This window comes from Ceratotherium simum, chromosome 22 (genome assembly GCF_057802395.1).
Source record: "Ceratotherium simum simum isolate JZ-2026a chromosome 22, ASM5780239v1, whole genome shotgun sequence".
In the NCBI taxonomy this organism is placed as follows: Eukaryota; Metazoa; Chordata; class Mammalia; order Perissodactyla; family Rhinocerotidae; genus Ceratotherium; species Ceratotherium simum.
This window is the reverse complement of record NC_141921.1, coordinates 33,848,810-33,875,989: the sequence shown is the minus strand read 5'-3', so window position 1 is coordinate 33,875,989 and position 27,180 is coordinate 33,848,810. Positions and strand designations below refer to the sequence as shown.

Below are 27,180 nucleotides of genomic sequence, written 5' to 3'. Positions count from 1 at the left end.
CACTTACTGTATACTAGGGAAGGTTTAAATTCCTGGAAATACAGTGGTGCACAAGATCAACATGATCTCGGCCCTTCCAATGGAATTTAAATTCTGTTGGGGCTTTGAGGGATGGTATACCTGTAAACAAAGATCATTTCAAATACAGCTGGATACATCATAATAAAATTAGTAGTTAATATTTATTGAGTGATTCTTGTGTGCTTACAGGATTATCAATCCTCACACCAACACTGTGAGATAGGTAGTATTAATATTCTCATTTTTAGAGATGAGGAAACTGAGATTCAGGAGGGGTGTCCAAGGTTACATTGATAATGCATAGGGAGCTGGGATCTGAACCTAAACCGATCACACTCACCACCCTGCATTATTCCATCTGTGTACTCTCTTTCCTAAGCGCGGGAGGTCCTTCAGGGCGGGGACCACACCTTACCTGTTCTTGTATCAGCAGCTAGCCAGTGCCCACAACCTGGCATCTGGCAAATATTAAACAAATAGGCCATTCACTCACCAAATATTTGCATGCCTGCTGTGTACCAGTCACCACTGTGCTAGGCCCTGTGGTTACCAGGGTGAGCAAGATGGACCTAAAACCTAGTGTCTAAGACAGTAAAGAAATAAATTACTCCAAATTGTGGCAACTGCTATAAAGAAAACAAAACAGTGCTGACCTGGGAGACCACCTTTTAACCAGGATAGGCCCAGAAGGCCCCTCCTGAGAAACGTAGTGTAAGCTGAAACTTGTTGAGTGACAGGGATCCAGTCTAGCAAGAAGGGAAGAGAGAGAAGTTGGCAGGAAGAATTTTTCAGCGAGTTCAGAGACCGTGAGGTGGCAAGAGCTTGGAGTGCTGCAGAACGGGAAGAGGCGAGTGGTTGGGCTGTGGTTCCCGGGCCTGTGCTCTTGGTCCCTCACCTTGAACCCGGCTTTACTGCCAACAGAGCTGCATGCGCTTGGGCCCGTTACAGATTAATTGTCTAATCTGTCAAATGTGGACAATGGTACCTTCTCAAAGGGTCGTTGTGTGTTTTCTGCTTGTTACACGTATTGCTGAATTCCAATTAGAGAAACCTAACCAAATTTGACTCCAAATGGAAACTTATTTAAAGTGCTAAATAACAAAAATCCAAAAGCGTGTTACAGACAAAATTGAGGGTGTGTGTGTGTTTTTCTGTCTTTGTGGGGAGGGCAACAGATCTAACTTTTTTCTTAATGTTTCTGTTAAGAGGCACTTTTCAAATGGGATTTAATTTTTTTAAACCAAATTATACAACTTGTCTTATGCAGTGCATTTTTCATCATTTTAGTGTTTTAAGCTTGAAACCGTTTGTGTTTCTCCATGTCAGGCATGTGCATTTTCTTAAGGCTTCTTCTAGTTGGTGGTAATTTTAAAATTTGTTTGAAAAATGCTTTTGGGTTTTCTCTAAAAGTTTTCAAAATAATGTTGCATGCTTTAAGCAGAGCATTGAATGCTTTAAAGCAAGTAGCAGACTTTTTGAATAGGTAAAAATAAGATGACGTTTGGGCTCATGAACTTGAAAAGTTACAGAGGCAGTAATAAATCGAGCGAACTACATAAGAAGATCAGCAATGTCAAGTTTTGCTTTAAACTGTGTCCAGTAACCATATTGCACATGTCGTCAGAAGATGGAATCCAGCCTAGCAAATGGAGCAAGGAACTGGACAGAGAGTGGTGTGTTACTGCAGTGTTAAACAACAAGCCCTGAATTAAATTGCTATTTTAGGTTTGGGTGGGACCTTCACATTTAAAGTATTACAGTTTTCCTCTGTGATTTGAGTCTGTTGGGTTCCGGTAAAGAGTAGGTGGTAACGCCAGCTTTGAAGGATAATATAGAACTGCAGGAAGAGCCAGGGCATACCAATTTGTTTTTCAGTCTATTTTATTTCTCAAAGCATCATTCCAGACAGGCAGCGCAGGCAAACAAGCCACACTTTGGCAATACTCAGCTGCTTTTGGAGATTGAGGAAGACTGAGTATAACCCAAGTGTGGCTTGTTTTCTGGACTATCTGTCTGCAAAGATGCTTTGAACTGAAATAAAATAGATTGAAAAACAAATTGGTATGCTCTCTTGCCTCATACTGAGTATTTACATTATCCTTCTGGAGTACTGCCTGTACCAGCACCCTGGGGGAAGGCAGTGACCTCTCAGCCTCTTTCAACTCTTGAAGAGAGTGAGCTCTTTGATTTTCACAAGGAAATTGAATTGGGATATATGGTTTTCTAGATCTCCAATAGCCTGCCTTCTAAAGCCATCATCTTGATAATGTGAAGAAAGCCAGCTATAACCACATAGAGGAAAGAATTAAATGTTAAGGGCATTTAAATTCAGAGATGAGATTGTCGATTTCTTTAAGTCATGCAGAGGGTGCGGTATTTCATTTGCAAAGAGCATGCAATTTTAAGACTGGCAGCTCTCAAGGGAGAGAAGGGTAAGAAAAGACTTTCCTTACATTTCCCTAATGTTGTTATTTAACTCCATATCTTCAAAATCATGATATCAAGTATTTCATTTCCTTAGATAAAGTAAATACTACATTATAGCTGATCCACATAAGGCAGGGATTGTTAATCTGGGGTAAATGGTCGAGTTGGAAGGGAACCATCAATCCTTTGAATTTGCCTGCAAGTTTGTGTGAATGTCATTTTTCCTGGGAAGAGAGCCCATTACTTTAATCAGATCTCGGAGAGGTCCCTGACTCCTCAAAAGGTGCAGAGCCAACAGTGAAATGTCACATATAACACCACTGAACCAAAGCAGTGACGAGAATCCCCCTGAAACCAGGACTTTCTACTGCTCTGTGGCCTTGACCTCAAAGATTTGAAAGTGTCTTTTCAGGCTTTGTTTCCTGTCTAAAGTGGCCAAGCATAGTTGAATGTTTGCTGTAATATAGGCATTCACCCAGTGAGGTGCCCCAGAAACACCTTAGAGACCATCATTTGTCGTTATTTTACATGAGACTGGTGAAATGGGGACTTACTGTCTCAGCAGCCTTGTTAGCAGATGCTGGATTTGTTTCTCCTGGCGGGTGAAAGGAAGAGGAGGAGAAGCCTAGTACTTTGGCTCTAGGCATCAGCTTCTTGCAGATGGAGGCAGTTCCTGAGTTAGGAAAGCAGGGTTGGGAGGGAGGGAGGAGGAGAGGGATGGATTCAAGGAGGCAGAGACAGGAGTAAAGGAGGAGAGGACCCTTCCCCTGCATTTGTCCTGGGGTCCCTCTGTCTGTGACAGTAAAGAGCTTCTGTTTTGAAACCAGACTTATCTCAGAACTTATCTAATACTAGGACCTCTGAAAAAGTCAATGCATAGATGTAATTTCTGGTTTTATTAGTACCCGACGGGGAAAAAAAGGAAGGAAATATCTTTTAAATGTTTATCTTAGGATATTTTGTAAAAATGGGACCTCAGTAGAAAACTGCTGTAGGCCAGAGTTTGGCCCATATAATGTTTAACTGTTAGTTGCGTATGTTTAAACATCAGAGATTTTACATCTGTCTGACCCCTGGAGGGGTTTTCATGAGTGACTCCTGCTATAGGCCCTAGAGTCCGGTCCTGGGACAAACAATAGAGGACGTTTTATGAAGAAAAGGGCCCAAGGAAGTTGAGGGAGATTAGAAACAAAGGATTACAAGTGTAAATAATTTCTTTTGAGGCTCCAAATATTGATTACTTGCAGGTTTGTTTTTTTTTTTTAAGTATAAAAACAAAAGCAAACAGCATGTGATTCTATTTCTGACTTTGGGAACATTTTACAAGAAGTAATCTAACCCTCTGGCTTCCTCTGTTTCTCAACTTTCTAGGACTGGCCTGACCATTGGGTCTTCCTTCTTGGCGCCCTTAGCTCCTTGTCCCCACTAGCTCTGAAAGCCCGGATCAGGGCTCTGGCAGCAGTTTTGGCTCTGCCATTTCTCTTCCATCTGATACTTCCCTTCGGTTCCTAGTCTCACTGGGCGGCCCCACTGAATTCCCAGAGGCAGAAACTTGACGGTCATCCCATGTTCTTCCCCGTCTCTCAAGCCACCCCCCGCAACTCCCCCCCAACCCCCCCAATGGCACACATTTATTTAGGCTACAAGCCTGTTGATGTCCCCTGTCTCCTTTGGTTAAAGCTGGTATAATCTCTTATCCTGGATTACTGTAACAGCCTTCTAGCTGGCCAGCAGGCCGGCTTCTAGTTTTGCTCCTCTCCAATCTATTTTGTACACTGTTGCCATGATCTTTATAAAGCACAACATGTCACTCCCATGCTTAAAACTGCAGGATGGGAGCCAGCCCTGATGGCCTAGAGATTCAAGTTTGGTGGGCTCCGCTTCGGCGGCCCAGCTGGGCTCCCAGGCACAGAACCACACCCCCGTCTGTCAGTAGCCATGCCGCGGCAGCGGCTCTCGTAGAAGAGCTAGAAGGACTTACAACTAGAATATACAACTCGGTAGTGGGGCTTTGGGGAAGAAAAAAGAAATGGAGAGGAAGATTGGCAACAGATGGTAGCTCAGGGCGAATCTTTCCCAGCAAAAAAAAAAAAAAAACACCAAACTGCAGGATGGCTTGCCTGCCCTCAGGATAGTGTAGTTTCTTGATTTGGCATATGCTGCCCTCAAGCTCTGGCTGTGCCTGTCTTAAGCCTCATCTCTTAGCACCCTTTCCACTCCCCTCTCACCCTTCTACTTGAGCACCAGTCATTAATGCTCAGTGGGCCACAGAATTTCATCCTTCTGAGATAAGTGGGCCACGCTGGGGCTTTCAGGCTCCTCCCTCTCCTTAGATTTCTCTGGCCATGTTATTAACCAGGCCAGTAGCAATGCCGTTATCTACACTGACCATCAGGTTACTGAATGTTTTAGTTTTCTTTGTGGTTCCTTTTGTCCTTAGAATATATGCTACTTGAGATGTATAGTCAATAATGTTGTAAAGTCACTTGATTTAATTATTTTCTCTGTGTAGTTAATGCCACCAACTTCGTAAACAGGCTCATTTGTTTTAAACTTTAAGGATTGCTTTTAAAAATATAATTTTGTTTTTTAACTATGAAAACTATTTATTTATTTGGTTTCAGAATCAAAACTATATATCAAAGTATATTCACAGAACTTTTTATTTCATGCCTGACCCCTCTTCTCTATTTCTCTTGGGTTTGGGGGTTTTGCCAATTTGTTAGGTAAGAAATAATATTTCATTATAGTTTAAATTTGTTTTCTCCTTTTATGAGATACAAGATATCTGCCCAATGTCTGTGGTATAAGTTGCAAAAATATTTTTTCCATTTGACATATGCCTGACTTTACATGTGTTGTTTTATTGTTATACAAAAGTTTTACATCTTTATATAGTCATATTTATCGATATAACAGTGTATTGCTTTAGATTTTGAGTCAGAGTTAGGAAGTTTGCCCCATTCTTTTTTTTTTTTTTTTGTGAGGAGGACTAACCCTGAGCTAACATCTGATGCCAATCCTCCCCTTTTTTCTTGAGGAAGATGGGCCCTGAGCTAACAACCGTGGCCATCTTCCTCTACTTTATATGGGACACTGCCACAGCATGGCTTAACAAGCGATGTGTCGGTGCTCGCCGGGGATCCAAACCTGCGAACCCTGGGCTGCCGCAGCACGCGCACTTAACCGCTTGCGCCACCGGGCCGGCCCCGACCCCGTTCTTAATTTATGAGGAATTCATTAATGTTTTCTTCTAGAATCATATATGATTTCATTATTTTTTTTAAACATCTAAGACTCTGATCCATTTTGAATTTATCTTGGTATTTGGTTTGAGGAAGGATCCAATTTTATCTTTTTCCCATTGGCCAGCCATGTGTCCCAATACTACGTATTAAAAGCTCTTATCTTTTCTCCACTGATTTGAGATGCTGTTTTTATTAGATCCTAAACTCTTGTATGCCTTTGGGTTTCTTACTGGATTTTCTGTTTTGTTCCATTGGTTTGATTGTCAGTTCATATGCCATTTCAAAACCATCTTAATTTTAGAGGCTTTATAATTTGTTTTAATACCTGGAAGGGCCAGTTTTTTCATATTGCTCTTTTTTCAGGGTTTTGCTGACTGTTTTTGCTTGTTTATTCTGCCATGTAAGCTTTGTAATCAATTTGTCTAATCTCAGGATGAAACAACTTCATGGTATTTTTGTTGATATTATGTTAAATTTATAAATTAGCTTAGGGAGAAATGATATCTTTATGATATTGAGTCTTCCTATCCAAGACGATGGTCTGTCTTTCCATTTGCACAAGGCTACTTTTGTGATTTTTCAGGAGAGTTTTATGTTTTTCCTTATATAAATTTTGTATGCCTCTTGTTCAGCTTATTAGATTTCATTCTTATCTTTTTAAAAAAATAAGTAATTCCTTTTAGAATCCCTCTAGAACTTCTCAGAGAAGTTGTACACATCTTTGTTCATATAGTTTGTATACTCAAAACTTTTTGCGTATCATTTTGGATGGTTCATATTATACCCTCCTCCAAAAGCCCATTCTGTTCTCTTGTCTACTCAGAGCCTCTTCTGTTGTCTGTCTTCCTCCCTTTCCCATTCTCAGTACCTACACACAGTGGGCAGTCAGTACGTAGTTGTGGAGTGGAATGAATAAGGCAGTAAGGGGAAAAGGAAAGTGGATGAGAGAGTGAGAAGCCCATAAGACCTGTATTTGAAAGGTTGTCCTTGTTATACAGACGTCCAGATATTCCTGAGTCTGCAGTCTACAGCCGTTCATTCACTGGTTCATAGTGTTTGGTTCTCCTCCTCACCCCATCCCAGAACTTTAAAAAATATCATGTTGATAATAATAGTTACCATTTAGTGAATGCCTACAAAGTGCCAGGCACTCTAGTAGGTGATTGATATAATTATTTCTTGTAATCCTCGCAGCAACTAAGCAATAGGTACTGTTATCCCCATTTTAAAAATTATTATGGAAATTTCAAGCATATAAAAGTGAAAATATCATTATGAGCTCCCATATACATGTTAACTCCATTTCACACTTAAGAAAACAGGTTTTGAAAGGCTAAGTAACTCAAGGTTATGAAGCTAAACTAAGGTTTAGAACCCAACTCTTTTTAGCTCCTTATTATTTTTCGAATTTTAAACTCCAAGTGGCCAGAGAAAAGCAGAAGCAAGAGAGATAGTCAAGAGCCACTCTCGTGGCATTATATCAGTCTTCCCTTCTAATTCACATCACAAATATTTCTCTCACTTCTGTTTGCAAGCATTAGGCCTCCTATCGCTCCATCTTTACTGCTTCTCTTACATGCTCTGCTCACGCCTTGCCTTCTCTTTGTCTAGTTTTATTAGTGCAACCGACATTAGTTGGTTTTTAAAGGCCTGCCACTGTTTTGAGTACCTAGCTCCTAGCGTGATGTTGGGAATATAGCAGGAACTTATAAATTTAAATAACAGTGAAACTTACTGCTCTCATTCATTTAGCCCATAGGTTTGGTGTGGTACTATTTTTGAATGATGCTCTGAAGCCCTGGCATTCGTTAACTTTGACCACCCCAGACACAAGCTGCTCCTACAGCTAGCACTCTGTTGTCAGCTGCCCTCAGTTCCAGCCAGATTCAAACCAGAGGGAGACTTTCTAAGGTCAGGGTCCAAAACAGCAGAATAATTGGCCCCTAGAGTTCTGGATTTTTTCTTGGGCAGCACAATGTTGAGGATGAAATTTTCCATGTCTTCCTTTGAACATTTTTGAGCAAATACTATGGAATCCCATAGGCTCTTTCCCAAAGTTGAAGGCAGTAGAGAAGTTATCCTCTTTTGCATTTTTTTTGTTAGCTCCTTAAGTTAACCTCTTGTCACACTCACTGGTGATGGATAAGAGAAAGAGATGAAAATAATTCCCACTTCTTCAAAGACAAAAGAAAAAGCTTATGGCAGTAGGAGGAGAGGAGAATGGAGTTCATCTATGAAAAGTACACAGAGGTGTGCTGAAGGCTGGGCGATCTGAGTAATATTGCAGGAAGTTGGGGGTCCATAGTCTCTTCAGTGCTTTGGCTACTTAACTACAAAGGGATAATAGAAGAAGGATTTTAAGCTGAAAGTGGTCTCTTCTTCCTGACTGTGCCATAAGCTCCTTGAGAGCAGGGGTTTTGCTGAATTTCTTCTCTATGTTGTGCCAGGCCTCAGTTAAGGGCCTTTGGCTGAGTTCAGTAAAGACCTGCTGGACAGATGAGCACACCGTCCACTGACTAGGCTGGAAAACGGGGACTTGGAGCCCTAACCACAACGACACTGTTACCAGCTGCATGGCCTTGGACAAGTCGGGGGCTAGAGTAATGCGTGGATGGTGCCTCACATAACAGAAAGTCAGTAGGCTCTAAATAAATGTCATCACTTCTTACTTAAAAACCACTTTAGGGCCGGCCCCGTGGCTTGGCGGTTAAGTGTGTGCTCTTCGCTACTGGTGGCCTGGGTTCGGATCCTGGGCGCACACCAACGCACCGCTTCTCTGGCCATGCTGAGGCCACATCCCGCATACAGCAACTAGAAGGATGTGCAACTATGACATGCAGCTGTCTACTGGGGCTTTGGGGGCAAAAAAAAAAAGGAGGAGGATTGGCAATAGATATTAGCTCAGAGCCGGTCTTCCTCCGCAAAAGGAGGAGGATTGGCATGGATGTTAGCTCAGGGCTGATCTTCCTCACAAAATAAAAAAAATAAAATAAAAATAAAGAAATAAATTAAAAAACCACTTTATTTGCTGTGTATCTTTGCACTGCCTCTGAATAGAGAAGTTACCAAAAAAGTAGGGGAAAGACTCAGGGATCAAGAGCTTCACTGCTTTTTAACTTCTCAAGCTTGGGCAGTATCCGGTGGTAAAAGTTCCGGCTCTGGGCTCAGACAGCGTGGGCTCATTTACTGACTCGGCCACTCACTGGCTTTGTGATTTGGGGCAAGTCATTTAATCTCTCTAGGTCTCCACTTTCTCAGTTGAAAGTGCAGTTAATAATAGGAACTACCTCACAGGTTTTGCAGAAATTATGTAAGGCCACCCATGCAAAGTTCTTGACACAGTGCCTGGGGTATAATAAATCTTCATCAGTGTGAGCTCCTGGTGTTAGGTCACTGCCTGAACCCTTCCAGACCGTGTCTGTTTTTCCTCTTCCAAAATGTCTTCCTCACTGCCTTCTCCTTAGGGTAGATATCTAAGACACAGGTAACAGGAGGAGCCTCATTTCTGTCGTTAGTGAACGGGGAGATCTTAAAACACTTCTCAAGGCCTCAGTCTCTTCATCTACAGCTGAGGAAATTGGAACTTGTGACTTCAAAAGTTCTCTGTACCTCCTGCTAATTTTCAGTGAGTTTAAGGTTTTGTATGAAATCTCCCAGATTATAGCCCAGCACTCTTTTCTGAGAGGCCTCACCCTCCCCATTTTCTCTCCCTTTCCTGGCTGACTCGCATCCTAGACCAGCTGTATGAAACTAGCGATGTGGTTGTCCGTAAGTTCTTTTCTTTTTAAAAAAATTATGTAATATTTGACATATATAGGAGATAACATATATAACTTATATAAGTGATGAGGCAGAGTGATTAATAAGAAGTACATCACTGATCACCCAACCTAAGGACTGTAAAAATAAATATTTTGGCTGGTGTATTTTTTTGCTTTCTTTTAACATTTAATGAATGTTGACAGTTACAGGAAATGTCCTTTATGTCTTGACTCATTTACGTGTAGTGGCTTAATGCCTCCAACTACCCCATGAGATTAAGCACTAACATTAGCCCCATTTTATGTGTGAGGAAACTGAGGTCCAGAGAGTTAAGCAACTTGCCAAAGTCACACAGCTGGTAAGAGGGCAGAGCTGCGATTCACCCCTGGGCTGTCTGTCTGCTCCAAACCTTGACTGTTAAGCACACGGCCTCTGGGGTCCCAAGGCCTGGTTTGATATTCTTTAGTTGCCTGAGCTCTTTAAATTTTACATTAGACAGTTATCTTTGAATTTGGAATTTGGTGCTGTGTTACTCTGTGGTCCAGATTTATTCCCTGCTGAAGAAAAGTGTATTCTCAGGATCAAGTTGGTGAAAACTCAGAACTCATCCACATTGTCAGGTCAGAGCAAAATGCCCATCAACACCGGCGACAAAGCCAAGGGGCTTTTTAACACCCGAGAGTTGGATGTGAAAGGTTGAAGTGATGATTTCTTGTTGAGACTCTTGACTGCAGGATGGCAGAGTCGGCATTAGGTGTAACGCAGGCCAATCCCCATCACTCATTAGGTGAATGTGCTGCTCAGGAGACTTTGCAGTCTGGCCTGGGAAGAGTCATCTTGGAGGAACTACTGGATCAGAGCATCATGGCCCAGAAAGGCAGATGAGTCTCTCAGAGCCTCCTTCCATTATCATAGCCTGGAGAAATCGCTTGTTTCTATGAATTAGAAGAGGACACAAGCAGTTTGTTATGCCGAACATTTTGATGTTTTGCCTCATTGTATTTTGTAGAATGCCTCAAAAGAAGTTTCAGTAGAAATTGAGAGATCTGGAAAAAGAAGTTAGTTGAATGTAATGGTTGTTATAGGCTTATCAGGAATCGGATGCTAGCTGCCAGTTTTGAAATGTGGAAAACAACCTTTCTAGTGGTCCTTGATCTGCTTTGTCTCTGCCTCCTTGAGAATCTGGTGGTGAGGTGGTGGTAGTGATAATGGTGATGATGGTGATGATGATGGTGGTGGTGGCTAGCAGCTAATTAATTTACTGAGCACTTACTATGTCTCCAGCATAGAGAGCTGGTGCTTTGGGTTAACTCATTTAATCTTCCAACAACCCGATGAGAGAGGTACTATTATTACCCCTATTTTGTAGATGAGGGAACTGGACTCCACGCAGGTTAGGTTATTTTCTCAAGATCATACAGTTTGTAATTGGACGTTCAAGCCTCACACCCAGGTAGTCTGGCTCCAGCTCCAGCCTTTGACTACTAAGCTACACTACTGCTCATGACAGCTAAGCTGCACTGTTCTCCCCCGGAAAGCGTGTACTTGGACAGCACTGCATGTAATTTAAAGAGCATATGCACTCCTGTCCCCCTTCCCAGTCCATGGACTCAGGTTCAAACCCCACCCTAGACTTAACTTGCTGCGGGCAGAGATTATATCTTATTTAACTTTGCTTGGTACATAGTTGGAGCTAAATAAATGTTTAATGAGTGAATAGTACGTTGGAAATGACACTAGCTTTGAAGCCAGATAGACTTGCCTGGATTTCTATTTTTAAATTTCCTGATTATAAAAATAATGAATGTTTACTAGAGAAAATTTTGAAAGGTATGAATAAGAAAATAAGTCCTCCATAATGACACTACCTAGGGATAACCACTGTTAGCATTTTGATATATTTTGTCTTTTTTAATGTAAATGTGTATATGCATGTATGTATATTTTTAAACCTAATTGGAATTATGTATACAGTTGCATGCTGGTTTTTTCCCCTTTAGTATATTGAGAGCATTTCTCCATGTTATTAAAAAATCTTCAAGAGCCTAATTAAAAAAGATTTATTTAGATATAATTCACATACCATACAATTTATTGTTTTAAAGTGTACAATTCAAAAGTCTGTGTAACCATCACCACTTTCTAATTCTAGAACATTTTCATCACTCCAAAAAAAAACCCCTGTACCCGTTAGCGTTCACTCCCCAGTACCCTCTTCTCTCAGCTTCTGGCAACCACTAATCTACTTTCTCTCTCTATGGATTTGCCTATTCTGGACATTTCATATAAATGGAATCATATAGTATGTGGCCTTTTGTGTCTGGCTTCTTTCACTTAGCATAATGTTTTCAAGGTTTATCGTTGTAGCATGTATCTGTATTCTATTCTCTTTTATAGCTGAATGATATTCCATTGTATAGATAGACAACATTTTGTTTGTCCATTCATCAGTTGATGGACATTTAGGGTATTTCCACCTTTGGCTGTTATGTATAATGCTCCAGTGAATATCAGTGTGCAAGTTTTTGTGTGGACCTATGTTTTCATTTCTCTTGGGTATATACTTAGGAGTGGAATTGCCGGGTCATATGGTTAACTCGACATTTAACTTTTTGACGTTTACCTGTTCCTCAAAACAGTTTTCCAAACTGTTTTCCACAGTGGCTGCACCATTTTACGTTTCCACCAGCGATGTATGAGAGTTCCAGTTCTTCCACACCCTCAGCAACACTTGTTTTATCTGTGTGTGTTTTATTATAGCATCCTAGTGGGTGTGGAGGTGGTATCTCATTGTGGTTTTCATCTGCATTTCCCTAATGACTACTGGTGTTGAGCCTCTTTTCATGTGTTTATTTCCCTTTTCGTGTCTCTTCTTTGGAGAAATGTCTATTCAGATCTTTTGTCCATTTTTTAATTGGCTTATTTGTCCTTTTATTGTTGAGTTGTAAGAGTTCTGGCTACTATATTCTGATATACTATATTCATATATTCTGGATAATAGATTCTTATCAGATATATGATTTGAGAATATTTGTTCCCATTCTGTGGGGTGTCTTTTTACTTTCATGATAGTGTTCTTTGATACACAAAAGTTTTTAAATTTGATGAAGTCCAATTTATTTTTTTCTTTGATTACTTGTGCTATAGATATCATATAGAAAGGCTAATTTTTAATGGCTGCATAATATTCCCTAATATGACTATATACCATATTTACTTAAAAACCTCATATTATACATCTGAGTTTCCATTTTTTTTACCATTAATGCTATTGCTCTGAATATGATGTACATAAATATTTCCTTATATCTCTAATATTTCTGTGTAGATAGATTCCTAGAAGTGGGTCTAAAGGCATAAACATTAAAAAAAATTTTTTTTCTTCTATCATAGACTTCTCGTTCTTTTTTATTAATCTGTAACTATACAACTGACATGTAAACATATTATGGTAAAACATTCAAACAGTGCACGTGAAGTATAGCCTCCCCAACACCCACCCCCCCAAATTCTCATGTCTCTCTCCAAGGACTGTTTTTTTTTCTTTTTGCTGAGGAAGATTCGCCCTGAGCTAACATCCCCTGCCAGTCTTCCTCTTTTTGTATGTGAGCCGCTACCACAGCATGGCCCCTGAGAGACAAGTGGTGTAGGTCCGTGCCCAGGAACCAAACCTGGGCCACTGAAGCGGAGCGCACCCAACTTAACCACTAGGCCACTGGGGCTGGCCCTCCAAGGACATTTTTTATAGCTCTAGATGAGCAATTACTTACTAGATTACTTTCCTGAGAGATTTTTACCAGTTTATACTTCATCAGCACTGAGTGGGCCCCTGTCTCATTGTTCTCTTCCCTGCATTATTAATGCAAGTGATATTTTTATAATAATAGCAGCTACCACTTATTGAGCATTACTGTTGACAGGCACTTTGCTAAAACAATTCAGATGCATTATCTCATTTCATCTTCACACCAAACTGTAAAGACGTTAAGGCTCACGGTGATTAAAGTGACTCGCCCAAGGGCACTGAGTAAGTGTTCAACTCAGCCTTCAAACCGAAGTCTGCCAAGTCAGAGGCCGTGGTCTGAAATCACTGCTTCCCAATTAAATATGATGGTTGCAAAACTCTTCTGGCTGGATTGCCTCCAAATAGTATTAATGTTTAAATTTGCGTTTCTTTAATTGTTTGTGAGGGTGAACTTTTTTATCAGTTTACTGATTTTTTATTTCTTTTGTGAATTATCTGTTTCTCTTTGCCCATTTAAAGAAATTTAAATGTTAACGTTTTCCTTTTTGATTTGTATGATCTTTCTATTCTAATATTAACTACTTATTTTTCACTTCATATGGCACGAAGTGTTCGCTGGTTTATCATTTATCTTTTAATTTTGTTGATGGTGTTTTTTTGGAAGTTTGTGTTTTCATGTAGTCAAATCTATTGATCATTTGTGATTTTCTTGTTCCTTTATGCATAGAAAGGCCTTCTCCATCCTGACCTCAGGTATTCATTAATGTATTATCTTTTAAATATCTTAAATAGTCACTTAAAAAATGTTTCGTTTTGTATTTTTTGAAGTCATCAATCCACCTTATGGTTCTACTAATGACAGTGGATTCAGAAATTTGCAATTTTATATTCCCTGAGACATGTTTGGGCAGTTTTATGGCTTGAGGATAGTGATTTTCTCATTGAAAGAGCTATCAATGGTTGATATTTAAGCATCATTCCAAGAAAAAAAATAGTAAATGTGCTGTATAACATGTCTAATGCTATTGGCTGTGAGTCTGTGAGATACATAGGAAGCCCTCGCCGCTGAGGGCCTGTTCTGTATACTTAGGAGTTTGGCATTTTGTTTCAAGTACTGGCTTAAAAGCCCAGAAACCTGGGTCCTGGATCTGGCCCTGCTATTACCTAGATACATGACTTGGCGGGTCACTTAATTTCTGTCAATTTCTTCATCTGTAAAATGATAGGGCTGAATTACATAGTTTCTAAGGATAATTCTAGTTGCCGAATTTTCTGATTTGTATTATCCTTCTGATCAAATATCATTTCATGTATGTTTGGTATTGATAAATAATTTTTTTTGAGTTTTAATTAGTGATTTGTGGCAGAGTGGCCTGAAGGAAGGCAAAGTAACAGGTGAAAGAAGTGCATGGGAGGACGGCGTGGGTGAGGGCGCAGAGGGAAGGGAGTGAGGACTGGATCTGGGGTAGCCAGTGTCGGGCGGATGACTCCGAGGGAAGTTAGAAGGTGGAGAAGTTTGAAGTGAGTTGAGAGCTTCGTTGGGCTTAGGCTCCTTGAAGGAGGAGTAGTTCCCATCTGCTATAGGTAGATGTTTGGAGCCCGGAAAGAAAAGCCTGTGGGTGGGAGCAACAGGAGGGCACTCCTTACATTCTGAGAGAGACTGAAAAATTAGCACATGGTCAGTGCTATTCGATACCTGCACAAGATTACCTCAGAGACAAAGCTGAGTCCAGCTATGTCAGAGAGAGACTGGAGCCAGGGAGGAGTCCAGGAACTCGGTGATAGAAGAGATGACACAGAATGGCAGCTGGCAGTGCCGGTGCAGTGCACACTGACCCTCAGACTCCACCTGCCCCCGGTCTGGGGGCCAGGCATTTACTTCCATGGCAAAGACAGATGCACCAGGCTTCCAGTGAACGTTGGTAGCACACAGTCTCTTCTGTGCTTCCTAAAAGGCTTTCTGATGATACTTGACCTTGCCGCTTGAATTTTTTCACAGCTAACTGCAAAGAGTAGGCATATTTCACTAATAAGTGAACAAATAAATTGACTTTCTGATTTATATTTCTTCTCTTTTGAGTTTAGACAGTGTTATCCAACCTTCCTAAGTCAAATTAACTGTGAGACTTTTACAGGACAGGGTGTTTGTATCTGCAAGGTTGACAACCAGATTTGACCTTTGGTAAATTAGGTTCAAGCCATCAAGGGAAGTCTCTTGGCAGCCAGCCAGCCAACTGGCCTGTTCCAACAGTGCTCTTTCCCAGATACACATCTCCATCCGTCTTTCAGCAGAGACCACCAGAAGAAACTAGGCCCGTTAAATGCAGGTGCACCTGTCAGGCCATCCAGCAGCACATCTCTCTCTGTGTGAGGGGTTGAGGAATGATAGCCTTGAGCCCAGAAATCCTGTCAAGACTAAGGTAGTCAGTAAGAACAGGGAGCCAAGCAGATCTGCATTTGAGCTCTGCTCAAACTAATTAACTGTGTGGTCTTGGGCAAGTAGCATAAATAACCCTGTTGGACATTAGTTCCTCATCTGTGTATTAGGGATAGTAATGGTATCTACCTCATAGAGATGTTAGGGGAATTAAATGGGAAAATCGTGCTTTATGGACAGTGCTTAGCACAATGGTGGACATTATTACCATCATAGAGCAGTTGATGACCTTGCCAAAGGCCTTCAAGAGATTCAAGGATATGAAAAAGAGCAGAGACCCGTGGACTGGGCAAAAAAAGACTGTTTAATCACCTCCTCTTCACTCCATTGATGAGGGAGGGATTCCGACCCTAGGGTTATGGGATGGCTGAACATACAATGTTGGACACTGGCAGATGAGATTGACAGCAGGTTATTAGTCACTTATACTCACAGCCCTGGAGGACACAGCCGGCCATGTGGGGTTGCACTCTGGAGCAGAGTGAACAACTAGGGGCTGTGGGAAGCGGGCTTTGTAGTATCATAAGGGTGGGGTGCCTCTTGGTTTCTGCCAGAGGATGTGATTGGCTTGTTTGTATAATTTAGGGGACTGGCAGTGAACTGAAACCCACTACTCAAGGATAAGCAGGAACTGTAGCTGGTCCCTTTGATAAGGGGGATTATTTGCCTAGGGGACCTTGTCCACAGGAGCAGAGTAGATCGTAGAATATGTGGTTAGGCCATTTGAGGCCCTCCTGATTTTACCACATATCAAGGTAGCACATAATATTGAGACTTAATTTTAGACTTTATACCATAAAAGAGAATACAGGCCTTGAAATGCTATTTAATATAGCTTTCAGGGGATCTGGGTAGAAGGCTATGGAAGATTGTAAAGTTGTCTGATTCTGTGGGGGAAGACAGATGGCGTAGTGGCTAGAAAGGAAATGTCACAGTAGGTCATAAATAGTGTCATGAGCCAAGCTCTCTTCTCTTTATTCAGCTCAGCATACACCTATTGATTGGCTGTACCATCCTAGGCCCTTCCACGGCTTACCCAGGTTCAGTTGACCACTTCACTCTAGATGAGGAGCGGTTTGACCTCTAGTTACTTTGACAGCAGCCAGGGAAGCTAGGCTAGCCCTGGAAGACCAGGTTGCTGAAATGCATTCTAAAGGAGTTTGGGTTGGTGCCAGGCCATAGAGCTATTCACCTAAGGACTGGTTATTGGAATCCTCCACATTTTGTAAGTTTTATTCCCAAATCTATTCTGGAGTTTTTGTGTATGTGTGTGAGGAAGACTGGCTCTGAGCTAACATCCATTGCCAATCCTCCTCTTTTTGCTGAGGAAGATTGTCCCTGAGCTAACATCTGTGCTCATCTTCCTCTGTTTTGTATGTGGGATGCCTCTACAGCATGGCTTGATGAGTGGTGCGTCGGTCCGCCCCCAGGACCTGAACCTGCAAATCCCGGGCTGCCGAAGTGGAGCACGCGAACTTAACCACTGGACCACGGGGCTGGCCCCTGGAGTTTGTTTTTGTTTTTGTTTTTGACGGGAGCAAGGGCAGGTACAAAAGAGAAGGATTTGAGGATGACTTGTGACTTTTTAGAGGTAAAGGTTGCTTAAAACATATTTGATGGTAATTAGATGTGAAAAAATGTGATTTGAGAACAAGCAATGTCATATAGTGCTTTGCTACTCAGAGAGGGTTCCTTGGACCAAAAGCATCCATATCACCTGGAGCTTATTAGAAATGCAAAATTCAGTCCCCACTCCATACCTTCTGGATCAGAATCTTTTCTTTGACAAGATCCCCACGTGATTCTTTCGCACATTCAAGTTTGAGAAACTGTTCTAGTGGATAGAAGGGCATGAGCTTTAGGCTCAGGCAGACTGGATTAAAATCTCAGTTCCTCTGCTGATTTGCTATGTGATCTTGGGCCTGTTCCTTAACCTCTCCACTATCAGGACTTATTTGTAAATTGGGTTTAACTATCCTGCTGGGTTGTTAGTATTAAAGGAGGTAACATGTAAAAAGTGCTTAGAAACATAGTAAGGTTTATTAGTAATTATTAGTAGCTCTTATTAGTGGTTATTTGATGAATAATATCCTTGTATAATTTGATAGAATATGAAAAGAGAGAGCAGGATATCATTAGGGCTAATTCTGTCATGAGACATGAATTGATAATTGAGAAAAATATGGTCTCCTGAGCAGTGGGCAGTGGATGTAGTTGGCTCACTGACCAGTTCCCTCAGGGTGAGACTCTAAGTGTACTTGTTAAGTAACCAAGAGTTGACAGTTATGCTTCTTAATGGCTGCTGAGCTCTTGGAAGGGAGAATTATCTGCAGAAGTGGTAGCTAAGTCTTGGCATCCAGTGAGGCCTTTGCATTATAGAGGAAAGAACCATGGCTTGAGAATTGAGAACTGGGCTCGTTCTGCCCCTTGTTAGCTCTGTGGCCCTTTACAAGGCATTATATCCCTGAGCCTTAGTCTTTATCTGTAGAACGAGGATAAATGGGATGATGAGGTGTAAATCCCAGTACATAAATAAGATGTTATTATCTCAGCATCATCCCCACTTGGTATCTACCATAGACCTCACTAGACAGCCTCCCAAATCCCCAAAGGTGAATTTTATGCCTGATTCGGCCACTTTAGAATCTTTAGTCCTGGAGTTCTGCAGGTCTGTTCTGGCTACCTGGATTTCCCGGTGACCAGAATGTACCTTAGGAAAGCACAGGACATTTGGGTATTGTTACAAATCTCAAGGATTGAAACAGTAATAGACCAGCATTTGGGATGAAATGATGATGACACTGATGGTAACATGAGAAACAACAATGACAATACATCTGAAAAGATACTACCATGAACCCAGGAGTGTCAAATACAAAAATCTCCATCCTTTACACTACACATTGCTGCTTTTTAGGCCCTCAGTGAGAGAGACCAAATGACAGTTGCTTTTGAACTTGAGAAATCTGGGCCCGCTAAAAGCTATAGTCACCCTTTTCTAACCTCACCAATCCTCCTTGCAGTCTCAGAAATAATTGCTAGTGGTTCTCTTTTAACTTAGCTGATTCCTTAGATACCTTACATTTTAAATCATCTTTTTGTGTGTAGCAAATGCCCCATTTCTTGTCTCTGAATGTGTGATCTTTGCTCTAATTATGTTGAGAGTGCCTCTTATTTCACCTGACTGGTTGTTTGCTAGATACTAAATAGCCATGGGGTTAAAGCCGACTCAGAACAAAGAGCAACTCTGCCTCTCAGGACCTCAGTTTCCTCTCTTAAAAAGGGAAGAGATTGGACTAAGGTCATTTGGTCATGCGACAAGAGTGCGTGATAGATAAAGTAATGAACTTCTGTTTGCTGAAAGCAATGAAAAGGGCTCTCCAAGGTCCCTTCCAGCTCTCTGGTTCCAACAGAGCCCAGTCATCAAGACAGAAGTAAAGATTTTATTCAGAAGATACGGATTATCAATAGCAACAGTAAAAAAAATATTTTAAGCAGATAAGAGCCAGACCGTAAGAGACACGTCTCAGACCGTGAGATAGATGTACCCAAAGGAGAGTGCAGAATTGTTAGGGGAACCCGAATAGTGGACCCTTGATCACAAGTATTAGAATGGCTTTTCCCTCTTGGATATTGGAATACAAAAATCCAGGCAGAGGTGGGTCCAACTTCTGTTCCATGAAACTCCAGGTATTTACTGGTAGACGATATATATAGGACGCCTGTTCTTCCTTCCCATTGCTAGTCTCTTTTCCCTGTTAGTCCATCCCACCTGTCACTGTTAAAGCTCTGCTTCACTTGTGCTGTTTCTATTTCAGAAGCTCCTCCCTCAAAGCAGGTGTAAGTTCCTCCCCTCATCTTCTGTTCTCCCTCACCTAGGCAGCCTCGTGCTCCACACTTCCTCTTACATGGCTGTTTTTGGAGACCCACCCTAGCCAGCCCAGTGATGATGGCAGCCACTTGTTGGATGCCTTTCCAATGCCAGGTGCAGTGCCAGTTGCCTGTGCACGTACGTTGTTTCCAGCATACACGCCAAGCGTGCCTCTTCGGGACCTGGGTTCTCCCTCCCTTTTCACCTTGCCTGTTGAAATTGTACCTCACCTGCATTTACCAGCTCCAGCCCTTTCTGTTTCCTTTACACTCACTGGGATCAATCTGTTTTTCCCTTCTCTCCTCTTCTTCCTTTCCCTCTTCTTGTCTCTTGTGGATTGAGTCCTTTTAAGAGTTGTTTTCCATCATTCCCGTGTTGGGTCAACTTTATTGCAAACTCCCTGTGGACAAGGATCTTGTTTTATGTTTCACTTGGCTCCCACACAGCACCTAGCAATGTGCTGAGTAAATAGTAGGCAATTGACCCATAAATAGTTATTGGTTGACATGTGTGTATTGCTAGCTGAAGACGTCTGAGAAAATAAGTACAGTAAATTGGGGAATGGCAGGTCCAGGACCTGAGGCACAGAAAAGAGCCTCTTAGCCTCCCGCAGTGGCACCAGAGGCCTTGGTTTGAGTGCCTTCCTAAGGACATTGCCAGCAATTGTGGAGTTCAGAACATCTCCTTTATTTAATTAAGCAATGTATATCGAGACTGTAAGCCTTTAGTGTTATATTCCTCTTTGTTCATTAAAGGGATTCCATCTTTCCTACTATGACTTCATTTTCACTTTTGCTCTTTCCGGTTTTTCTCCTGTGTGTGACTGTTGTTTCTTTGTAACGGAAATAATCCTCAAACTTTCAAATCCTTTTTGAAAGTAGACGGAGTAAAAATTTAAATAAATAAATAAATAAATAGTCTTTGTGCTCCTTTTAGAAAGCTGGCCTAGTTTCCACTTTGTGTCGAATTCCCATTTGTGTTTTGGGTCGTTATGCAGCACTTGGTTTAGCCAATTAAGTTTTTTCTTTCTAAGTATCTTTATTCTATATCAGTATAGTCTTTTCTTGAGGCTTTAATATTGTTCCTTTGAGGAACATCTCTCTTTCTGGTGCTTTTTTGTTACTTAAATGTTCTTCCCTTGGGACCTTTGACAATTTTCCCAAGCCTAGCAATTTCAGTAAGTGCCTAATAACATAATTTAGGTTGCCTCTATATGGGAGTCTACAGGACTTCACTTAGAGATTCCAACGTGCAGTGTTCCGCTATAGTCTCTGAACTCTGAAAGGCACGCTTTCACGACATTATATCGAGTGCTATATATTCTCTCCTCCATTTAACTTCCTTGCAAAGGGACTTACGGGGAAACACAGTAAAATTATGTTAGAGGCTTTCACATTTCTGTCTTGAGATCAGCAAAGTATAGTTTAGCCTCTCTCTATGGTACATTTCTGTAGCTCCCAAATCACTAGTGTATCCCTCATGATTATATATTAGATTTACTTAATAACAGCATTCTGTACATGAAAATGGTCTACAAAGATTATATAATTTAATTGTTTTTTTATAGACGCTTCAGCTATCATGTCAGCTAGTTTCAAAACTATTTAGTGAGGGTGATTCACAGTCTCTCTTGGTTATAATAATAACAGCTAACACATGTAGTATTTACTACATGCTAGGCTCTGTTTAAGTGTAAACACACCCACACATTCTCTTGTTAGCAGTATATAGCTGGTTTTTGAAAAATCTAATCAGAGAATCTCTGCCTTTTAACAAGAAAGTTTAATCTGCTTCTTTATTGTGATTACTGATACATTTGGACTTATTTCTACCATTTTCTATTTACTACACTTTCTTTGCCTTCCTCTTTCCCTTTTCCCCCTTGCTGTTGGATATTGTTTGCAAATATTTATTTAGCTTCTATTTCCTTATATCCTTACCTGTTATCATTTACTTCACTTAAACACCTAAAGGCTAAAGTTAATCGTTATTTTTGTCGCCCTCTTGACTGTTAGAATATCCTAACTCTAGTTTCTCTTTGATCTTCCGTGTTATTGTTGGTTTTTAATTTCAGAGAGGCAGTGGGTTTTTGAGAATACAGACCTCAGAGCCAGACTGCCTGAGTTTGGACCCCAGCTCTTCCACACACTAGTTGTGCGACCCCGAGTAAGTTATGTAACCTCTCTGTGCCATGATTTTCTTATCTGTAGAATGGAGATGATACAAGTACCTACTTCGTAGGGTTGTTGAAAGCATTAAATGAGTTAATATATGCAAAGCATTTAGAACAGTGCCTGGCACATAGTAAGCATTCAATAAGTGGTAGCTACTGTCAACTTAAAAAGCAAATTCACCAGTTATTTTACCCTCAAAACAAGTTTATTTGGGAGTAGCCAAAAGAATTGCAATTAGGGATGTGCATGCTATGGTGAACCATAGGCAAATCCTGAGAACAAACAAAGAGGCTAGCTTTTATAGAGCAAAAGGGGGAGAAGGGAGGGGCTGTTCTAAAGAAAAGGCCATTGGGGGAAAGTAACACTTCAGGGTGGCAGTGGCTTCTCATTGGCTGGACTTTTGCCAGATGGGGAGAGAAATCTGAGTTGTACTTCCTGTTGAGATGCAGACATACATCTCTTCCTGTTTGGAGTGATTGACGATGTATGATAGGGCATGAGAGCTCCCCCACAGGCCTTCCTGACTCCAGTTTAGTTGAGTTTTCTCTTATTCATTTCACACTACTATGGTTGTCATTATTCTACCTTGTTTTTAACCTCCCCTTCCCATACCCATTTTTAAACAGTCAGTGCATTTTAGGTATTCCAACCCATTTTGGTGAGATATAATTAACATATAGTACAATGAGTTTAAGTGTTCTATTTGAAGAGTTTTGACAAAAAGCTACTCTGTAATTACCACCCAAAATAAGATGTAGACATTTCTATTCCCCTAGAAAGTTCCCTTGTGTCTCTTTCCAGTCAGTTCCTTTCCCCACACACTACCCTCTACAGCCTCCACAACCATTATCTGATTTTTATCACTGTAGGTTAGTTTTGCCTGTACAGATCTTCCTCAACTTATGGTGGGGTTATGTCCCGATAAACCCATCAGAAGTTGAAAATATTGTTAAGTTGAAAATGCATTTAATACTGTACACCTAACCTACCGAACATCACAGCTTAGCCTCGCCTACCTTAAACGTGCCCAGAACGCTTGCATTAGCCTACAGTTGGGCAAAGTCATCTAACACAAAGCCTATTTTATAATATAGTGTTGAATATCTCATGGAATTTATTGAATACTTTACTGAAAGTGAAAACCAGAATGGTCATGGGGTACAGAATGATTGTAAGTGTATCAGTTGTTTACCTTTGTGATCGCGTGGCTGACTGGGAGCTGCGGCTCACTGACACTGCCCAGCATCACGAGAGAGGATCATACTGCTTATTGCTAGCCCAGGAAATGATCAAAATTCAAAGTGTGGTTTCCATTGAATGTGTATTACTTTCACACCATCGTGAAGTTGAAAAATCATAAGTCAAACCATCGTAAGTGAGAGACTGTCTGTATTTCTATTTCCTATAAATTGAGTCATACATATGTACTCTTTTGTGCCTGGCTTCTTTGACTTAATATTTTTAAGGTTTATCATGTTGTTGCATGTATCAGCAGTTCATTCTTTATTGTAAGAAACCTCCACACAGTTCTCCCAAGTAGTTGTACCATTTTATACTTCCACCAGCAATGTATGAGAGGAGAGTTCTAGTCACTCCACATCATCACCAGCATTTGGTGTTATCAGTCTTTATGATTTTAACTTTTCTAGTGGCTATGTTTGGCAATTTCTTTGCTTGTCACTTGCTATTTTTTCTTACATTCTATCCCTTCTTTCTGGTTCAGTTTTCTTAGAGTAATTCTTTCAGTGATAGTCTACTGAGTTTCTTATCTTTGAAGATGATTTTATTTCAACCTGGAAATAGATTCTTGGTTGATTGTTATTTTCCTTAATATTTGAAAACTTATTACTCCATTTTCTTCTGGCATCTGTTGTTATTAATGAGAAGTCTCTATCAGTCCAGTTCTCATTCTCTTGTAAGCAATATCTTTTCTCTTGGTTTGCTGATGATTTCTTCTGCTCTGTGTCGTCGATATATTTTTTGTGTGTGTGTGAGGAAGATTAGCCCTGAGCTAACATCTGTTGCCAATCCTCCTCTTTTTTTGCTGAGGAAGATTGGCCCTGGGCTAACATCCGTGCCCATCTTCCTCTACTTTATATGGGATGCCGCCACAGCATGGCCTGACAAGCAGTGCACTGGTGCATGCCTGGGATCTGAACCTGCGAACCCTGGGCCGCTGAAGTGGAGTACACGCACTTAACCGTTGCGCCACTGGGCCGGCCCCTGTTGATATTTTGAAGTTTTCATTCTGAAGATTTGTGTCTGTCTTTAATTCTAGAAAATTCTCAGAAATTATATCTTCAAATTGCGTTTCTCACATGTCCTGCATTGTCTCTGTCTGGAACACCTATTAGATGCATGTGCAGCCTTCTCATTCTATCTTCCTTGTCCTTTCACCTCTCTTTCCTATTTCTGTTTTTTAAACTCTCTACTACCTTCTGAGTAATTTTCTCTGATATCTCTTCCTAATCACTAATTTTTTCTGTAGCTATATCTAATCTAATTTATCAATGCGTGGATTTCAGTGACTTAATTTTTTATTCCTAGAAGTTCTTTTGGGTTTTTTTTTTCCCCCACATCTGCCTCTTCTTTTTTCCTATTATCTTGTTCTTTAATTATGACTTCCTTTCATTTTCCCTGTTTATTAAAATGAAACCCAATTAATTTATAGAATTTTTCATAGTATTCTATAATTTTTATGGTTTTCAATTCTTGGGGATGCTGTTTGTGCTGTTCCTGCATCTAATGACTTTCCTTTGTGGTGATTCATTTCCTGTGACTTTTTATTTTTATTTTTTGCATTTTGGGGTGGTGCAGGGAGCCTCCTCATCTATGACACTCCAGTGTTTATCTATCTGGGCAAGGCCCCTCTTGTTTGGCTTTATTTTTCTCCCTCACCTCCAACTGCTACCCCCATTTCTCTCCCCCCTATAGGCACCCACTCTAATGTATTTGATAAAATGTTTTTGGCTACATATATAGCTTTCTCTGATATATAGTATTGTTTTGATTATGTGTTTTTAATTTATATAAATGGTATTATGCTCTCGATCTCATTCTGCTTCTTATTTTTTCACTCAACACTGGGTATTTAAGATCTCTCCGTGTTTCTGTCTGAATAACTAGTTGTTGCTTCTTTCTAATGTTCTATATTCCATAGTATACATCCTGCACATTTACTTCCATTCTTTTAATGATGGACATCTAGATTGCCTCTCATCTCCCTGCTATCAAAAACAATGCCCCAGTGAGCTTTATGGCCATGTTTCTTTATAGACCTATATAAGAATTTTTCTAGGATATGTACCGAGAAGTATGATTTATGGGTCACAAGGCATATATGCATAGAAAATTTCACTAAATATTACCAGAATGTGTTTCCAGAACAGCTATATCAATTTATATAGCCACCTATGGTGCCCTAGATTCAAGTTCATATTCTACCACATATTACTGTGAGACCTTGGAGAAACTACTTAACCTCTCTGGGCCTTAGTCTCCCCCTTCGTAAATGGGAATAATAATAGCATCTGCCTCATCAAGTTGTTAAGAGGATAAAATGAGTTAATAATATGTAAAGCATATTCCTGAGTATAATAAGCATTTCCTGAATATAGTAGACATCAAATAAATGTTAGCTGCTATTACTGCTATTATAACAATTGCTATTGCTTGTTAGCCAATTAAGTAAGCTTCTCCTTTGAATTGCCTAGTTACAGCATTTGCCCACTTTTCCCCCTGGGGTTTTAATTTTTTCCCAAATATTTGCAGGAATTTCTTATATCTTCTAGACATTTATTCCTTATTTCCTTTAAACTTTGCAAATATTATCTTTTATTTCTACCATTTGTCCATTGTCTCTTAATCACATCTGTAGAGTTTTTTGACACAAACATTTAATATCAGTATACAGTCATGCGTCGTTAGGCGATTTCGTCATGTGAACATCACAGAACGTACTTACACAAACCTAGATGGTACAGCCTACTACACACCTAGGCTGTATGGTACTAATCTTATGGGACCACCGTCATATATGCAGTCCGTTGTTGACTGAAAGAAACATCATTATGTGGTGCATGACTGTAGTCAAATTCATCCTTTTTTTTTTTTTTTTTGGCTTTTGGGACATTGTTTAAGAAGTTTCCCTGCCCCTACTTCAAAGATATCTTCTCACATTTTCTACTGCTAGCTTTTATAGATTTACCTTTCACATTCAGGTCTTCCTCATATGGTTTGTAATAGTGAACTCTTTTCTATGTTTTTCTTTTTCCCTGCGTGAGTCTCTGGCCTTGGATTATGAAAGTATTCCAGTTTTTTCTGCTGCATGTCAAAGACCAGTTTTTATATTAATTTCTCAGCTCAGGATTCCTGTATGGTACAGCGTTATGAGTTTGGATCCTACACCTCCGTATGGCGTAGGCCTACATTTTAGATTCCTTTTGAGTGCCTTTTCCCTTACTCAAGGCCTAGGTAATTAGCAACTTTTATTGCTGTTTCCCTGAGCCAGTAAGCAGAGATTTTTCGGACTGCATATCAAGGAGGGATAGGTGTTTGAGGTCTGGGCTTTGTATAAGGGTCTCAGTTCCAACTCCCCCACCTTCTACCTGCCATAAGCTATATTTCCAGTCTCCATGTGAGCATTAATGCTTTCTCCTCCAAGCCCAGGGCCTGTATTGGACTTTGAAACCCTTATGGGCCACCATGGTCTCAATTCCCACTTACTGTTCCAGCTTTGATTTTGATATCTCTTTCATTTCAGTTACCTGGAGATTTCCTTTTTTTTTTTTAGCTTGACTATATATTTTAAAAGCATTTTTGTTATTTTTTATCCAGCATTTCTGTGTCTGTGAAGCGGGAGAAAAGGTCCATTTACATCAACTCAGTGTGTCATTTTGCCAAAAGTCTGTTCTTTAATTAGTATTCCTATTCATCTCAGTAAAATTTTAATTTTCAACATTGCTAACTTACATTCATTAAGTAGCCGTTGATCACCCTTCAATGTTTTCTGCCTTAGCTATCCCCATTCTCCTTTTATTGCTCAAGTTTATCCATGTTTTTAGTATCTGTGTATTGGTAAGCCACATAATTTGGTTCAATTATTTTTAACCTTGCTCAGTTACTTATTCTGCTACAGTTATATTTTATTATTCTCTTATTTAGTTATTAACAAAATTGTGAACTAGCTCTCACCACAAGGTCCTCTAGTCAGTGCTCAAAGTACCTCTCTCTGGATCTTTTAATGGTTCTTCTTATTTTTTAATCTGATAAAAGATTATGGGTACTCTCCCCAGAAAAATGACCAAAAAACAACACTTTAAGGAGGTTTTTATTTTATCCTGAAAACATAATCCCAATCACTTGTTTCTTATTGGTAAGAATGTTTAAAAAGATGTATGACCAGATAAGTCTTTTACTGTAATCCATAAGGCCTATGTCTTGTTTTAGGAAAAAAATCACATTCTACTGATATTATTTGTTCTTTAGAAAAACCA

The 27,180-nt window shown here is 40.3% G+C and overlaps 1 protein-coding gene across 5 annotated transcripts in view; it reads left to right on the top strand.

The window, feature by feature from the left end:
* ZBTB40 (zinc finger and BTB domain containing 40) overlaps window positions 1–27,180 on the top strand; it is an 81,680-nt gene that overhangs the window by 1,817 nt on the left and 52,683 nt on the right. The window contains exons 2-3 of one of the 5 annotated variants that reach the window (XM_087446603.1): window positions 17,035–17,231; window positions 21,586–21,677. The exons of 2 other annotated variants lie outside the window; for them this stretch is intronic. Coding sequence is in view for 1 of the 3 variants with exons in the window: in XM_087446601.1 (XP_087302727.1) it covers window positions 17,211–17,231 (21 nt within the window). In the remaining 2 variants the exon portion in view is untranslated. Of the gene's footprint in view, window positions 1–17,034; window positions 17,232–21,577; window positions 21,678–27,180 lie in introns of those variants that run through there. 2 more of the 5 variants (XM_087446601.1, XM_087446604.1) reach the window with 2 other exon arrangements.